We start from the raw sequence: 17,579 nt of genomic DNA, 5'->3' as shown, positions 1-17,579 counted from the left end.
TTTTCTAATGATCGGATCCATTTTGGTCAAGCTAAGTTTCTATATTTTTTCTTTTACATATTTGTGCACCAATGTGTAAAAAACACGTCGTGCAATTAACTCCGAGGATCTGTACGGAATTCTGTTTTTGTTTCTCCGCATGATTATTTTTTTTGGTCGATGTGCTCTGCGGCCGCAGTATATGCATGGGTTTGAGGCACAGTGGAGGAGCCAGTTTTGGGGGCATCGCACAGCCAATTTCCTCAAGGAAAAGTTCCTAACACAGTGAGTGCGCGGCAGCCGTGAGCCGGGCACCAGTAAATTTCATGGCGCGCGAACAAAAGTGAAAGGAAGAGAGGAGGCACGCATCGGCATCGGCATCTGCATCTGCAAGGAAATGCCACCGCTACAGCCCACAGATGCGGTCGGAAAATTATTTGATTTGAGCCCAGCCAGACCAGAGAGGCTCCATCTGCTGTGGCCATTGTTCCATCTCCTCTCCAACAGTGGAGTGCCTGGCATCTCTCTCCCCTCCCTGCTCCACGGCCACTGTGAAGTCAGCTCGACCAAGCTAAGCTAGAGAGAGAGAGAGAGAGAGAGAGAGAGAGAGGGAAGATACACGCACGCACGTCCCCATCTCTCCATGGCTCCATGTGGGAGCGCACATCCATCCATCCATGTCCACTCCACTCCATGTGTGGCTGTGCCTGCATGCATGCGTGGTGCTCGCAACTGTGGCCGGCCATGCTAGCGCTAGCGCTCTCGCTTTTCCTGTGTTTGCGTCCGTGTCTATAAATACGGACGCCTCTCCTTTCCACCCATCCCTTTTCCTCCCCCGTCTTTTCCCCTGCGTCCGCCTCGCGTGCCCTAATTTCTCGCTGCCTCCTGTCTCCCACCTCTCCTTTCCACCCCCACTTCCATATATACGCATACACACTCTGTCTGAACCACCAACAGGCCACAGCACCTCCCTCTCCCTCCCCCGTAGTCACGCTGAGCTGAGCTGGGCTGGGCTGGGCGAAGAGAAAGAATCTTTCGGTTGAGATCTCTCCCCTCGCAATAATTTTGGGCTCTCTCTCTATCTACCAAGTGTTCTTGATTCAGAGGGAGAGGCCAAGAACAGCGCAAGAACAGCATGGTGTAGTGGTGCCTCTGTAAGTCTTCTGCTTCTTCCTCTTCTTCTTTGAGCCAGTTCATCCTGTTCTTCAAGCTGTAGCGGGCGCCTTTGTTCATCTTTCCTGGTTAATTAGCTGGTTATGAAACAATTTTATTTCTGTCCTGCTACTTTTGTTTTGACGACAAGGACTGCTGGTCTACTAGTTACACCTTTTTTCATTGTCTGAGATGAGATGTAGAATGGATGGCTAGGAAGTATGGAGTGGGGACTGATGTGCTCTGACCGTTTTAATTTCCTCCATATGTTCTTGGTTCCACTACAAGCTTTCTGGATCTTTACTGCTAGCATGAATGCACTGGTTGCTTGATTCTTTATTGCCTTGTTCCTTTTTGGTTCTCTATTCATTGATGACATGCTAATTGAAGCATAAATAACTACTATTTAGAGTGCTTCCGAGGGTATGAAATGCTTGAAGAAGCATCACTACTTAGAGTGCTTCCGAGGGTATGAAATGCTTGAAGAAGCATCACTTCTTAGAGTGCTTCCGAGAGTACGAAATGTTTCCTTGTATTCTTGGCAAAGGAAAGAGAACCATCCAGCTTCTTTCGTAGGGATTTCCCAAAATTTCCTCCATCATTTCCTCTTGATTGCTTCATGATTATGGCTCCTTGTTTCTCCCTCCATATCCTTTGGAATATTCATGTAGATACAAGAACGATAAGTACAGTAGTAACTAGGAACCTGCTTCATGTTTTTCTTTTTAATCTGAACGACGCTAATACACCAAGTTCCACAGATCTAAGTTTCTTCATATACTACTACCTGCAGTTCATATGAACCCCCACACCGCCATCAGTTTGTCAGTAATAACATGTAAAAGAATGGGACACCTCACTGATTTATCTGGTTTGAATGTGTGATTTTCTTCCTTTTCATGATTGAATTAGAAGATGAAATGCATAAGCTAAACCAATCTTGAGAATTATAGCTCCCACTAAGTCCGATACTTTGAGAAGTAGGCTACTCTTTGCTCTTATATCATGTTTATAGTTATCCATAACACCTTACCTCCAAAGATCCACCAACTCGTTTGCCTGAATTTTTTTCAGGTTTTTACTGCATTTTTTTATCTTCTGTTGATTTGATGTTTCACTAATATACGTGAAAAATTAAGATGCTACGCCGAAAAAATCTTAGGTAATTGCACGTCGCTGTATGATTAGCCCTGACTCGATGCCTTTTAGCACGTAATTAGCAATCATCACGTGGGGTTGCAAAAATGGTCCCGGTATCATCACATTGATTTGAATTTGGATTTGCTTCTGTCCCTTGCTCATTCTCTCAGTTTGTTGTTTTCCTTGGGTATGAGGTGGGCATTTCGCCAGATTATGTAGAGTGTCCTTGATTGATATCATCACCCAAGTTAACGCTAGATTGCGACATAGTTCTGGATACAAGACAAGCCTTTGCAGTTGCTCATCACTCGGCTGTACTTAAGGTTTAATTCGTTGTCAATTCCTCTCTATCCCTGGGCTGTGGTGAAAAAATGACTTGAACAATTTTTCGATGCCAAGTTGAAACATGTACGCAGTTGCAAGTCCTGGTAGTAGCAGCGTACAGAGGTGTGCTGCAACTGAAACCTTATTAATGCCGCAATGAATAAAGCAGCTAAACCACCAGTCATCTCTCTCTCTCTCTCTCTCTCTCTCTCTCTCTCGTTACCTTTTCTTGTCTGAAGATTATCACTGCCGCTGCGCCTTGTACTTTTTGAAGACTACAATCTTTGACTTGCAAGGAGCTAATTTGATTTCTTTTTTCTTTTCCTTCATGGATGGATGATGGGTGGATGGATGCAGAGTGCATTATGAGGAGTGAGGAGGTGGGATGGGCGATGGCCTGTGGTGCAGGTGCGGATGGAGATGAAGGAGAGACAGCGGTGGCGGCCTGAGGAAGACGCCATCCTCCGCTCCTACGTCCGGCAGTATGGCCCCCGCGAGTGGAACCTGGTGGCGCAGCGCATGAACGTGCCCCTCGACCGCGACGCCAAGTCCTGCCTCGAGCGCTGGAAGAACTACCTCCGCCCCGGCATCAAGAAGGGCTCCCTCACCGACGACGAGCAGCGCCTCGTCATCCGCCTCCAGGCCAAGCACGGCAACAAGTGGAAGAAGATCGCCGCCGAGGTGCCCGGCCGCACGGCGAAGCGCCTCGGCAAGTGGTGGGAGGTGTTCAAGGAGAAGCAGCAGCGGGAGATCAGGGACAGCCGGAGGCCGCCCCCCGAGCCCAGCCCCGACGAGAGGGGCAGGTACGAGTGGCTGCTCGAGAACTTCGCCGAGAAGCTCGTCAAGGAGAGGCAGCAGGTGGGAGTGGGCGCCACGCCGCTGCACCACCACCACCTCATGGCGGCTCCCATGCTCCCGCCCTGGATGTCGTCCACCGCCGCCAACGGCGCGCCCGTCTCTCCGGCGCCGCCGTCGCCGTCCGTGACGCTCAGCCTCGCCTCCGCCGTCGTCCCGCCCCCGACCGCCGCGCCGTGGATGCAGCAGCAGCAGCAGATGGCGGAGGACGGCGCCGCGTTCGGGTTCGCCAGGCCGCCACCGGCGCCGGGCATGGTGGCGGATGCTCCTCAGGCAGCGCTGGCAGAGCTGGCCGAGTGCTGCCGGGAGCTGGACGAGGGGCACCGCGCGTGGGCCGCGCACCGGAAAGAGGCCTCGTGGAGGCTGAAGCGCGTGGAGCTGCAGCTGGAGTCGGAGCGCGCGTGCCGGCGGCGCGAGGCCGCGGAGGAGTTCGAGGCCAAGATGCGAGCGCTGTGGGAGGAGCAGGCGGCCGCCGTGGAGCGCCTCGAGGCGGAGTACCGGGAGAAGGTGGCCGGGCTCCGGCGTGATGCCGAGCTCAAGGAGCAGAAGATGGCGGAGCAGTGGGCCGCCAAGCACGCCCGCCTCACCAAGTTCCTCGAGCAGGTCGGCTCGTCGTGCCGCCGCTGGCCGCCCGGCGAGATGAACGGCCGCTGACCGCGCGCCGGCCGCTTTCTTGCACGCGCAGCATCCAAACCTCAAGAAGACGATGGCATCGCATGCTTGTTCGTTGCACAACTTCTTTAGTTTTCTTCTCTTTTATTACAACCGTTGGAAGCTTCACTTCTCACTCTAGTCTAGCTGATCAGAAAATGTAAGCCGTTGCTGCTGCTACTGCCTTAATTTCACTTCTTTTCGGCCTGTCATTGATCATGCCAATCATCATTTCTTAGCAATAAATAAACATTTGGAAATCATGACAAGTTCAACAAGAAATCATTTGATCGTGGGCATCGAAATGCAACTTCTATGAAAAAGATCCATACGATGTGACCAGGCGGCATGGTAAGCTATCAAACAGAAAAAGTAGTGCAACAAATGATTTCATGGTAAGCTATCAAACAGAAAAAGTAGTGCAACAGGGTGCATTGCTAAGAGAAATTTGGAACCCCATATGTTGGCATCAGCATTCAATCTTACGTTTTTCTCAAGAATACGAAGGTTCATTTAACAAGAAAGGCCACTAACATGATCTGCGGTCACAACCTTGGCTATCCTCATCAGTTTAACGGCGGGAAAATGATTCAAGCCTCTTCTCTTGTTTTACTGGTCCCAGGGCCGGCCCTAGCATCTTAGAGGCCCTTGTGCGAACTTCTGAACTCCACCGGCCATGGGCCCTCGCCTTGGCACGGCTCTGACTGCCACGACTATCACCAATAATGTTGTGGCAGGTGTGTAGTGGCTGCGACCCGTCGGAAGAACCGACAACGAGATTCATCCAACGAGAAAAATCATTGATTGCATGGTGCCTAATTAGTGGAGTATTGCATGCTTTTTTTTAGTTTGAATCGGAGTATTGCATGATGCATGGGGCCTAATTAAAGGAGTGTTGCATGCTTTTTAATTTTGTGGGAAGGAGTATTGCATGCTGCGACTCATACTTGCCAAACTAAATGGGATTTTTGGCTGCATGGAATGGATACACATCTCACACTGCATAGATCCGGCATTAATTGAGACCGATAATCAAGGATATTAGCAGATTGGCTAATTTCATGGCCAAAATTTTCGCCGCAGAGTTAATTCCTAGCTTGGTCGCGCAGCGGGAGTAGGTGACTGGCTGAATGGTTGTCTCTTGGCTGGTCTTTTTACCTTCTCTATCTTTTCTTCTTCCTAATATGCTTATATATCTACTAGAGACATGCAAACGGATGGGCCCTTGCTTGGGCTGGGCCCTAGGCGGCCGCACTCCTCGCCATGCCCCAGGGCCGGCCCTGACTGGTCCTCCATGCAGGCTCCTCTTCCACCACCCCACCATCCCCACTACTTCTCCTCCTCTGCCCCGGTGGCACGCAACCAAGCTTGGAAGAAGATGATCCCAGGGGTGGGACGTGTGGGATCACCCGATCTAAGCTTCGATAGGGCTCAATCGAGCTGTTTTCACGGTTGACGGGTCTGGATTGGCGAAGGCGGTGCCTTCATTGTTATGGTACGAGGTTAGTGATATTGAGAATTTTTTGACGATGCATATGTTGTTTGAGCATGTTATAGACAACATGTCGGTATGTTGCATATCCATTGACAACATGTTGTAAGTTGCATACACATTAGCAACATGTGTTAAGGATTCTGTACAGCTGCCAAGAAGGATTGAATTTTCTTCATTGTTACATGTTGCTTGTGTTGTGTTTTTATCCATCTAGACCTTAATGGATGATCAACATGATTTTGGAAACTCTTTCAGAGACATGAAACATACAACTGACAAGAAAATTTAGAAGACAATATGGTTGTTCTTTCATAGGCGTATACAATAAGTGACCATTTTCACAAAGGACGACATTTTTCTCGTGACGTAAGACGTAAAATGTTTAAGCAGAGTAAAGGGAATAATGGTCAAATTAGTGTTTTTCCTACATATATGATGTCCAACAATTTTCACAAAAGAAGTGACTTTTCGAGACCCCTCTTTACACCTCATATTGGCTAGTTAATATAATGATGGTACACAATGAATGTTAAGGATAAGTGATTTACTTAAGTTGTGCGCTTTTCTTGCCATCAAGCTTTTTAGGGCTTAAACCGCTCGGTGGTTTCTGAATTTATGGTGGTTCCTTAATAGGATGTTCATTTACACCCACTTGCAAACTAAATTGCACAAAGCAACCCTGTTAGTAGTGCACTAAGTTCAGGCTAATTCACAATGGGAGACTTCCTGTCGCAGGTACATATATGCGATGAACATCCAGCCTCACTGATTAACAGACACAAAAAATGCTAAATTGATTATGTTTGTGCCAACACCAAAGACGGGGCAACTGAAACCGTAGTTGCTTTGTAGATAATATATATATGCGGAAAGTTATTGCCATGCCTTGTTGTGTTTGAGGTGAGGAAAAGGGAATGGACATGTATAGCACACACGAGACAAAAAAAAAAAACTTTAACCTGTTGTGTACGTAAAAGAAATTCAGCAGTGATCAAGAATCTCATAATTTAGGACAACATGTGAATATGGAAGTGTTTCCAGCGACACATAGAAGCAATTATCTCGACTTAACAGCAAAATAATTGACTCGACAATGTTGCTTTTTTTGCGAAAACTCCCCAATGCTGTTGTTCGAACAAGTGGAAATTAAAGCATGAGCAGTGTTCACTATGGGGACGAAGCAGATGCGGCGTGTGCATAGTCATTGCCGAGAAAGAACACAATGACGGGGAACACCACGTACCTAATTTTGGGAGCTTCTGTTCCGTGCCTTAACCGCCCGAACATTTCCCTCGCGCTCACACACCCACACTGGTGGGCCGGCACAAGAAGAAGGCGAGCGGCTTGATCGTCTGTTCACGAGAAAATGTGAGCAACATTTTTTAACTGTAATTTCTCTTTTGAAGTTAGAGCATCTAATATGGATGCTGATAGGTTAGCCAAGTTTGCACATTCTCTTGATCAGGGGCTGACATGTCTGGCTAGAGCAACCCCATGTTCCGATTTGTATTCCACATCATGTGGACTTTGAGTCATAAAGCTTGGTTTAACACTTAAAAAATGAGAAAATGTGAACGGCCTCGTTCGTTCGAGGTTGAACAATTTCCATGGTAGCTCGATCGCGTTTGACCGGTCGCGATTAACCAATCTACGTGTCAACTCATGACTTTTGAGAAAATACGATTTAAAAAAATAAAAAAAGTTCACTAAAAAGATATCTTGAATTCAAAAATGTTTATTGATTTTGAAAAAAGTTCACAAACTCCAGAAAGGTCATGAATTTGACAAATAGTTCATCCATACTGAAAACAGTTCATCGAAATTATATTAAAAAGTTCATCGAATTTGAATAAAAGTTCAACAATTTTGAAAAAAAAGTTCATCAAATTAAAAAAATCCTGGGATTTGAAATAAGTTCGCGAATTTCTAATTTTCACGAATTAAGAATAGTTCACGAATTTTACCAAAAGGAAAGAAAGATAAAAAAGGAGAAAGAAAAATAAAACAAAAACAAAAAAAGGAAACCGCATCATTTTTTAAGCATTGCATTTAAAAAAGTAAAAAATAAACAGTTTTTTTAAAAGCACATCTAGATGTGCCATAAGTATTGCACATCTAAATCATATGGCATTGATCTTACATTGAGATTCATGTGAATATTTTCTTTCTCTTTATACTTGATTCACTCATTTAGATGTGCAATAACTAAAGCACATCTAGATGTGCCCTAGACATACCTAAAAAGAAAAGGCAAACTTGGTAGAACACGTCGAGAGTCGCACTTGGTTACTGCCTTGGCACTGAATTGGGATGTCGGTAGTTTGAATCATGCCGCACGCGTGATTTTTGGAGTTCAAAACAGAAGGAAAAAATATAAATTGGCCGGCCCAGAACCGAGGGGGGTGTGCGCCCTGTACGGAATGCACTCTAAAGGCGCTGAATAGGATTCCGGCCTAATTTTTGGGTCACGTTCGCCCTCCTATTAGGCGCTTCAGGCGCCAGAGAAGCTCCCTAGCACCTATGCGCCAACCCTGGTGGACCAGTCCATGTAGAGCTAGATCGATCGCATTTTATTTTCTCTATAGGTTCGCTCGATCGCATTTAGAAAAAAGAACAAAAAATTCATACGAAAGAGAAAAAATCATGAGTACAAAAAGAAAAAGTTCGTCAATTTGAAATAAATTCATCAAATTTCAAAAAAGAACCGATCTGAAGAAAAAGTTCACATATTTGCTAAACTTTCATCGAACCAGGAAGAAAACGACTGAAAACAAAAAAGGAAAAAAAGAAAAAAAAGAAGAAGAAAAGTTGAATGTTACGAGATCCTGCTGGGTGGTTATACCAGCCTACCTCAATGAAGGAGGTCGCTGGTTTGATTCCCAACCAGCACGCTTTTTTCGGATTGAAACACAGAAAGAAAAAAGCTAAATGGTCTAGCCCAGCGTTGGGACGCTTCAGGCATCCGTTTGTAAAATACAGAGTAACATGCCTGAAGTCTAGATAGGAAACGCCCAGCTAGACAGCATCGGATCGACAACGCCCAATCCTAAAGCAATGTGAATGCACCACTAAAAATTCCCAATAAATCCTGATGTTCAGATTTTAAACATGTCATTTCGAACTTTTTTTATGGCAACTTTAGTTGATGTGAGATGGCAACTTCAGATGTTAAAACATGACAATTTTAAAATAGTTTTTTTCTTAGAAAATTGTCATGTTTGTCAACCTGCCTAAACCAAAATTGCCATAAAAAACGTTTGGATTGCTATGTTTAAAATCCGAATGTTCGGAATTTATCATCTCAAAGAAAAACTTCTGTGGATGCTTGTGGTAGCCTGGTAGGTCGTCCTGTTTTACTGTTTCTCAATGGTAAGCTGTTAGGCGTACTTTCGAAAGAAAAGAGAATCAGATGCTCCCGACCGCCTAGAATCCGCTTCGATTATTGCTCGTCCAATACTAAAACACAAATGGAGTCATGTAGTGCTGCACCGAACACAGAGCACCGCACTTCACACACACACACATACCCCGCAAAACACACACACACACACGCGCGCCTGAACAAGATAGAAACCGGAGGAGGCTTGACTTGGTGACAAGAAGAGAAGAAAACGGAAGGATAGGTATCGGCTACCGTCTACCGAGAGAGGAGCCGTGAGGAGTGAGGATGTGCCTGGTGGTGGTGTGCGACGAGCCGGAGCGCGTGGTGGCGACGTACCAGGCGGCAGGGCGTTGCCCCTACTGCGGCGGCGGGGTGGTGGCGACCGACGTGGAGAGCGCGCCCAGGCTCTCCTACGTCCCGCTCTGCTTCCGCGTCCGCCGCCGCTTCCACTGCTCCCTCTGCTCCCGACGGCTCGCCTCCATCGCCTGATCCCTGATGCATATCTCTTCTCTTCTTCTACTCTCTTCTCTAGTACTAGTACATATACATATCTTAGATGTCGTCTCCATGGATATAGAGGATAGCTGCGTCTCGTATCGATTGTATCACGCGATATACTAGTACCTTTTTTCAATAAAAAGCAAAGGTTCTCCTTAGCTCTGTGTACAACCAGCGCAAGGACCTCTAAAACGAAATTTCATTATTATTATTTTGAGCTGAATGAAATTTCATTATTGCAGTTGCAGGGATATGATCAAATAGCTATCTCCGCTTCGTCAACGCTGAACGCTGAAACTCCTTGTTAGACTATGTATAGCTTCTGTACCTATGTACGTATATGGTACATATTGTAACACAACCATTATATATAATGAGATAAGCCACCCCTAGAGGGTTGTGCTGGTTCCCCAAAACTTATTGTCTTACATGGTATCACGCTAGGTTACGATCGCTTCCGCTTCTAAACCCTAATACCCGCACCGCCGCCGCCGCCTTCACCGCCGCCGCCGCGCCACCGATCGCGCCGCCGCCATGTCGAACGCCGCCACCACCGGTTCCACTGCTGCGGGCTTCCTCCCGGCCTCTCTTGCGGCTCTGCTCAACCTCCCGCTCGATGCCGTCTCTGTTCCGGCTCCGATCGGGACAAGGAGCATCGGCTCCGTCTTCTCCACGCCGCCGGCGCCCTCGCTTGGGCGTGACCTCGTGGTCCACACCGCGGCGCCGCCGTCCGCTGCGGACTCCGCAGGCGTCGTCCCGCCGCTCCTGCCGCAAGCGGATCACACTGCCCCGCTGGCGGGGTTGGCGGCGTCCGCCCCGGCCGCGGGCCTTGCGGCGTCCGCACCGGTCGCGAGCTTTGCGGCGCCCGCCCTGACTGCGGTCCCGCCTCCTCCCGCATCAGCTTCGGTGCCTCCGGCTGCCTCCATGGTGTTTGCACCCCAGGCAACCTCCTCGATGGGATTGTCTTCGCCGCCGCCGTTTCACTTCGGTCATCTCATCACCATCAAGCTCTCCGCCGACAACTACATCTTCTGGCGTGCGCAGGTTCTCCCGCTCTTGGGGAGTCACTACCTGCTAGGCTACGTCGACGGATCGCTTCCCTGCCCACCCGCGCTGGTAGACAGCGTGCACGGTCCGGTCTACAATCCGGCCCATCGCGTCTGGACGGGACAGGACCAGGCGAACCTCTCCTCCATCCAGGGGTCGCTCTCGCCGGCAGTTGCCGGCCTTGTTGTCTTCGCGAAGACGTCTCATGAGGCCTGGACCATCCTTGAGCGCACCTTTGCAGCGCAGTCCCAGGCTCGTGTCTCTGCACTCCGTCGTCAGCTTGGAGAGTGTCAGAAGCTTGACTCCACTGCCACTGAGTTCTACAACAAGGTCAAGGGCCTCGCCGACACATTGGCCTCCATTGGACAGCCCCTCACCGACTCCGAGTTCAACTCGTTTATTGTCAATGGTCTTGATGAGGAGTATGATGCCTTAGTCGAGATCATCAACGAGCGGGGCAACTCGACACCCATGCTGGCACACGAGGTTTTCTCTCGGCTCCTTCTCACTGAGCAACGGGTCGAGACTCGCCGCACCAGGGGCACTGGCTCCCTCTCGGCCAACGCCGCCACCAAGGGTGGCCGCTCTTCTTCATCACCCCGGTCTCCTTTGGGGCTGCCACTGTCGCCCGCCTCGGCCCCCCCACCTACTGCGACCTTACCGGGGGCTGGCGGTCCACGTGTGTGTCAGCTTTGTGGCCGCGATGGGCACTGGGCCTCCAAGTGTCATAAGCGCTTCCAGCGAAGCTTCCTTGGTCTTGGCAATGACGGCAAAGATACACGCAACAATGCCCGTCAGGTCGCCATGGCTGATCGTCCCGCGCCGCAGAAGCAACAGGGACACACTCAGTCCTACTCCATCGATCCACACTGGTACATGGACTCTGGGGCGACAGAGCATCTAACCAGCGAGATGGGGAAGCTTCACACTCGTGAACCCTATCATGGCTCCGACAAGATCCACACCGCCAATGGAGCAGGTATGCACATCTCTCATATTGGTCAAGCATCTCTTCTCACTAGACATGCCAATAGGAGTCTTCAGCTTCGCAATGTTTTTCGAGTTCCATCTGTGACCCGTAATCTTCTTTCAGTTCCTAAACTCACACGTGATAATAATGTGCTTTGTGAATTTCACCCTTTTGATCTTTTTATTAAGGATCGGGGCACGAGGGACATTCTTCTTAGTGGGCGGTTGTGCCAGGGCCTCTACCGTCTGGAGCATCCTGGTGTCGCTCGTGTTTTCAGTGGAGTTCGGGTCTCTCCGTCACAGTGGCATGCTCGTCTTGGTCACCCGGCCACACCTATTGTCCGTCATATTTTGCGTCGTCATGAGCTTCCTAGTTTGTCTAGTCATAAAGATGTAGCAGTGTGTGATGCTTGTCAGCAGGGGAAGAGTCATCAACTTCCTTTTTCGGAGTCCAGTCGTGAGGTGAAACATCCTTTAGAACTTGTGTTTTTAGATGTATGGGGTCCTGCTCAGACTTCTGTCAGTGGTCATAATTACTATATCAGTTTCGTTGATGCTTATAGTCGCTTTACCTGGCTTTACCTTATTAAACGCAAATCTGATGTGTTTGATATTTTTGTTCAGTTTCAAAAACATGTTGAACGTCTTCTCAAGCACAAAATTGTTCATGTCCAGTCAGACTGGGGGGGCGAGTATCGCAACCTCAACTCTTTCTTTCAGTCGCTTGGGATAGCTCATCGTTTAGCATGTCCACATACACATCAGCAGAATGGTTCAGTCGAACGTAAGCATCGTCATATTGTTGAAGTTGGTCTTACTCTTTTGGCCCATGCATCTGTTCCGTTTCGATTTTGGAGTGATGCTTTCACCACTGCATGCTTTCTCATCAACCGTACTCCTACTCGTGTTTTAAACGTGAAGACTCCCATTGAGGTTCTCCTTAATGAACAACCTGATTATACCTTTCTCAAGGTATTTGGGTGTGCTTGCTGGCCGCATCTTCGTCCATATAACAAGCGCAAGCTTGAGTTTCGTTCTAAGAAGTGTGTTTTTCTTGGCTATAGCTCTCTTCATAAAGGTTAAAAATGTCTTCATGTTCCCACTAATCGTGTCTATATATCTCGGGACGTCGTGTTTGATGAGCATGTTTTTCCCTTTGCCAACCTTCCTGTGTCCACTGTCGAACCACCATCCCTGCATTCATCCTCTGTTGCTTCTGACCAATTTGATGATGTTGCATACTCTCCTTTGCTGTTACCTAACCATGGTGCAGGAACCGGACGTGGAGCTCGTTTGGAGCTGTTGGAGGATTCACCATCATCATCGTCGTCTTCTGGTGGGCACGTCGATCACCCTATGTTGCATGGCATCGATTCGCGTGCCCATGCATGGTCACCCGACGAGCCCGTCGCGCCAAGCATCTCCACTGCTCGGTCCGTTTCGCCAGCGGCCGCCGAGTCGCCCGCGGCTCGGCCCGTCACGCCGTCTTCGCCTGCGGCTCGGCCCGTCACGCCGTCTTCGCCCGCGGCTCGGGTCCTCACGTCGCCTTCATCAGCGGATCGGCCCGCGACACCGGCCGTGCCACGGCCCACTATGCCGAGCTCGCCATCGGCCCGGTCTGTGATGCCGGAGTCGCCAGCTGCTTCGTCTGCTCTGCCGGTTTCGCCGGTGGGTCGGCCTTCTTCGCCAACCGAGTCTGAGGCTACCGTGACTGGCTCCTCGTCACCGGCTGACTCGTCAACGTCGCCGTCCTCCAGCCCATTGCAGGCTGCTCCGTCGACCTCGGTGGTTCCTGTGTCCCGACCACATACACGCAGTCGCAGTGGCATTTTCAAACCTAAGGAACGTAAGGATGGTACGGTTGCTTGGTTGGCTGCTTGTTTGGCTGCTGCTGTTGCGGATCCATCTTCTGAGCCTCGCTCATATCAGGCTGCCCTGCGCATTCCACATTGGCGAGAGGCTATGGAGCAGGAGTTTCATGCTCTTCTTCGTAACAAGACATGGACTCTCGTTCCTCCACCACCACGGGTAAATGTTATTGACTCAAAATGGGTATTCAAAGTGAAGAAGCATTCGGATGGATCTATTGAGCGTTACAAAGCGCGACTTGTTGCTCGCGGTTTTCGGCAGCGTCATGGTCTTGACTATGAGGACACCTTCAGTCCTGTCGTCAAGCCTACCACTATTCGGCTTCTTCTCTCCATTACTGTTTCTCGTGGTTGGTCACTTCGTCAACTTGATGTGCAGAATGCTTTTCTACATGGATTTTTGGAGGAAGAGGTTTATATGAAACAGCCGCCTGGTTTCTCTGATCCTGATCGTCCTGACTATATCTGTCGTCTTTCCAAAGCACTATATGGTTTGAAGCAAGCTCCTCGTGCCTGGCATGCCCGCCTTGCCTCTGCCCTTCGTGCTCATGGGTTTGTGCCGTCTACTGCTGACACTTCGTTATTTCTTCTATAGAAGCCAGAAGTCACTATGTATCTTTTGGTATATGTCGATGATATTATCCTTGTCAGCTCTTCTCAGTATGCTGCTGATGCTCTTGTCTGCTCTCTTGGTGCTGATTTTGCGGTCAAAGATCTTGGGAAGCTTCACTACTTTCTTGGAGTTGAGGTCACTTCTCGTGCTACTGGTCTTGTCCTTACGCAGAAGAAGTACTCCTTGGAGTTGTTACAGAGAGCTGGCATGCTGAAGTGCAAACCGACCACCACACCCATGTCGTCTACCGACAAGATAACAGTTGTTGATGGTGAGCTTTTGTCTCCTGCGGATGCCACAGAGTACAGGAGCATTGTTGGTGGACTTCAGTACTTGACGATCACGAGACCAGATATCTCTTATGCTGTTAACAGGGTTTGTCAGTATCTTCAGGCTCCCAGAGATACTCATTTGGCTGCTGTTAAACGCATTCTTCGTTATGTTCAGTTCACCCTGACATTTGGTATGCATATTCGGCCGACTTCCTCTCGGGTCCTTTCGGCCTTCTCTGATGCAGATTGGGCTGGTAGCCCAGATGACAGGCGATCCACGGGGGGTTATGCAGTATTCTTTGGCTCTAATTTGATCGCCTGGAGTGCTCGGAAACAGGCTACTGTGTCACGTAGCAGTACTGAAGCTGAGTACAAGGCTGTGGCTAATGCTACTGCAGAGATTATTTGGGTGCAGTCTTTGCTTCAGGAGTTGGGTTTGTCTCAACCACAACCTCCTATTCTTTGGTGTGATAACATCGGTGCTACATACCTTTCTGCAAATCCAGTATTTCATGCCCGAATGAAACACATTGAAGTTGACTATCACTTTGTACGGGAACGTGTATCACAGAAGCAACTCGAGATCAAGTTTATCTCATCTAAGGATCAACTTGCAGACATCTTCACTAAGCCTTTACCGCTGCCACAGTTTGAGGCTTGTAGGCGCAATCTTACCCTTCTCAGTTCTTTAGAAAGTGGCTAAGATTGAGGGAGGGTGTTAGACTATGTATAGCTTCTGTACCTATGTACGTATATGGTACATATTGTAACACAACCATTATATATAATGAGATAAGCCACCCCTAGAGGGTTGTGCTGGTTCCCCAAAACTTATTGTCTTACACTCCTCTTTTTTACTTATTTGAGAAAACGGCCCTCCAGTAACATGTTTGAGCTGATATTTACTTCTCAAATCCTATTGAGCCTCCAAATCCTTTGGTTTGTAGGAATTTTATAGGATAAGATTTGCAAAGAAAAAATTTCTTTGAGCCTTTTGGTCTGTAGGAATGAATTTTTATTCCTGTGTAGAATAGGAATCAATCATCTGCATCCATGGACATCTCCCCATATCTCTAGTGTCACCGGCTTGCAGTTGATTTCTTCTTCCATACAAGCCTGCCCTGAGGTAGTAGGTTCATGGAATTGCTCTGCTGGACAATACATTTGAGACGATGAAACAATTTAGGGCCTCCTTGATTCAAAGGATTTTCAAAGAACTTTTGGAGAATTCTAATTCTTAGGAAAAAAGTTATCTTGATTGTTTGATTCATAGGATTGTAAACCATAGAATTTTTTATACAATTCATTTGCACTAGATTTCATAGAAAATATCCCATCTACTCAAACCTCTTTGAAAGGATTCTGCGTTTTTTCTATGCATAATCAAACACTCATACAATCCTGTAGAATTCAAGACGACATTCCACTCTAATCCCATGTTTTTTTATTCCCGCGTTTTGAAAATCTTCTCTTTTTATCAACCCGTGTTATGCGGCTCGCCTCTAGGCGGCGGCTCACGCTAGCGCCATGCTGGTCGCCGTCTCCGCCGGCGGATTCCGGATCTCGGTTCTCTTGCCTCGGTTCTACCGATGTGGAGGAGATGGTGCATGCGGTTGATGACTCCTCCATTAGTGCAGCTACACTGCCACCTTCGGCTGTTCGCCGGAGAAAGACGGACGAGGAACTAGCAGCTGAGTTCTGGGCGGACATTGGTTACCCTACACCAGCGTCTAGGGTGTGGGAGAGACCGTCGTCTCGACGGACAGGTGAGGTTTCTCGTGTTTGCAGGTCCGACCAGTACGGAGAACCGTCGCTGGACTCGGCGGAAATCACGGTGGCCTCTACGTTGGATGCTATCGTGGATGTGCTTGGATTGAAGGAGCCACTGGTGATACTTGCCGCGGCCACCCGCGGCGTCTCCGGGGTGCCCGTCCGGTCAAGACCGCTGATCAAGCCTTGGATCGGCCCGATCCCGCCTCCTCGGGCATCACCGCCAAGAACCCTCGGCAATCTCTTGCCGCAGGTGTGTCTCGGAGATGGGGAGGCCTCGCCGGAAGTCTCTTCGCCGGCGTTTTCTTCGGGACAAGCAAGGCGGAGCGCCAAGGCGGCCACAGTTCGAAATCTCGATCCGTCATGTGCGGCCGTTTCAGGTCTGACATGCCATCTGACGAATCCTGGACGTCGGCTCCGGATGGTCAATCTCAGCCATTGGCTTGGCCACTTGTGGAACCGGGCAGAGCAGGCAGTCAACCCTAGGTTCGATCGTTCCTTCGTGGTTGTTGTCCGCTCCCCAGCAATGACGCGCGGCGACCCATCTGCGCCGCCGGGCACCTCCACCGGCCACCAACCGAATCCGACCTCAAGCTCCTCTCAGCCTAATGCTTCTCCGTCGGGAGGCGCTCCCGGCTTCGCTCTGGGGGTTTACCAGCCGGTGCAGGTTGCGCAACCCTATGCTTCGTTGGGAAATTTCGTGCCGGTGCAGCATTCCACGGCGCATCAGGCGTCGTTCCAGCAACAGTTTTTTGGCACCTCGGGTCAGTTCGTGTCGCAGCCGCCGTATCTTCTTCAACCAACGACTGGCTTCGCGCAGCAACATCAGCAGCCGACAGGTTTTCAACCTGCGATGAACGCTTATGTGCAGCATCATAGTAGTCATGCCGGGGTGCAGATGGCTCCCAGCTTCAACGCCAGGCCGCCACATAACTCTGCTGCCACCGGAGGCCCTGCTGCTGCACGACCTCGCAAGCCGAAGGGAAGCAAAGGTGGCCGTCAGAAGACGAACCAGCGAGCAGTCCCGCCAGTTTCCACTCCCCCACCTGCGGTCCCTATGATGTCGCCACCAGTGCAGGTTCCCGCCATGGCCCCTACGTCTATGATGGTAGCGGGTCACGGCCAGTACGCACATATGCAGCTGGGATCAATGCAACAGCAGCCTACACCTACTTTTCAGCCTTCAGGGGCAACCGAGGGAGTAGCAATTCCTAAGAAGGTATGGTGCTATAAGTGCCAGTCTGCAACGCACACAAATGATGACTGCGAGACACAACAGTTTTGTTTCATTTGCAACAAGACTAATCACCCGATGACTTTGCGGCGCTGCCCTGCTCTCAAGATGCCGAAGCCGGTGGCGATGCTTTGTGGTTACGGAACTGAAAGTATGGCCTTTTTTCAAATGCCCGACAATGTCTGCAAGGAGGATCTTGCACCACGGGATTCACTGACGGCCTTGGTATCTATTTCTGGTGGCTCTATAACTCCCAGTATCGTGGAGGCAGAGGTTGCTAAGATTGCTCAGTATCAATTGCAGTGGACGTGGGAGGCCATACCGCACGGT

At 49.3% G+C, this 17,579-nt stretch overlaps 1 protein-coding gene across 1 annotated transcript; it reads left to right on the top strand.

Moving 5' to 3' along the window:
* Positions 1 to 783: 783 nt before the first annotated feature.
* LOC119299794 (protein rough sheath 2 homolog) lies at positions 784 to 4,364 on the top strand. Its single transcript, XM_037576938.1, has 2 exons — positions 784 to 1,133; positions 2,953 to 4,364. The coding sequence occupies exon 2, from the start codon at positions 3,010 to 3,012 to the stop codon at positions 4,102 to 4,104; it is 1,095 nt and encodes a 364-aa protein (XP_037432835.1). The 5' UTR covers positions 784 to 1,133; positions 2,953 to 3,009; the 3' UTR covers positions 4,105 to 4,364.
* The last annotated feature ends 13,215 nt before the right edge of the window (positions 4,365 to 17,579 follow it).

The sequence above is a fragment of the Triticum dicoccoides genome, chromosome 5A (assembly GCF_002162155.2).
Source record: "Triticum dicoccoides isolate Atlit2015 ecotype Zavitan chromosome 5A, WEW_v2.0, whole genome shotgun sequence".
Classification (NCBI taxonomy): Eukaryota; Viridiplantae; Streptophyta; class Magnoliopsida; order Poales; family Poaceae; genus Triticum; species Triticum dicoccoides.
This window is presented reverse-complemented; position numbering and strand designations above follow the sequence as displayed.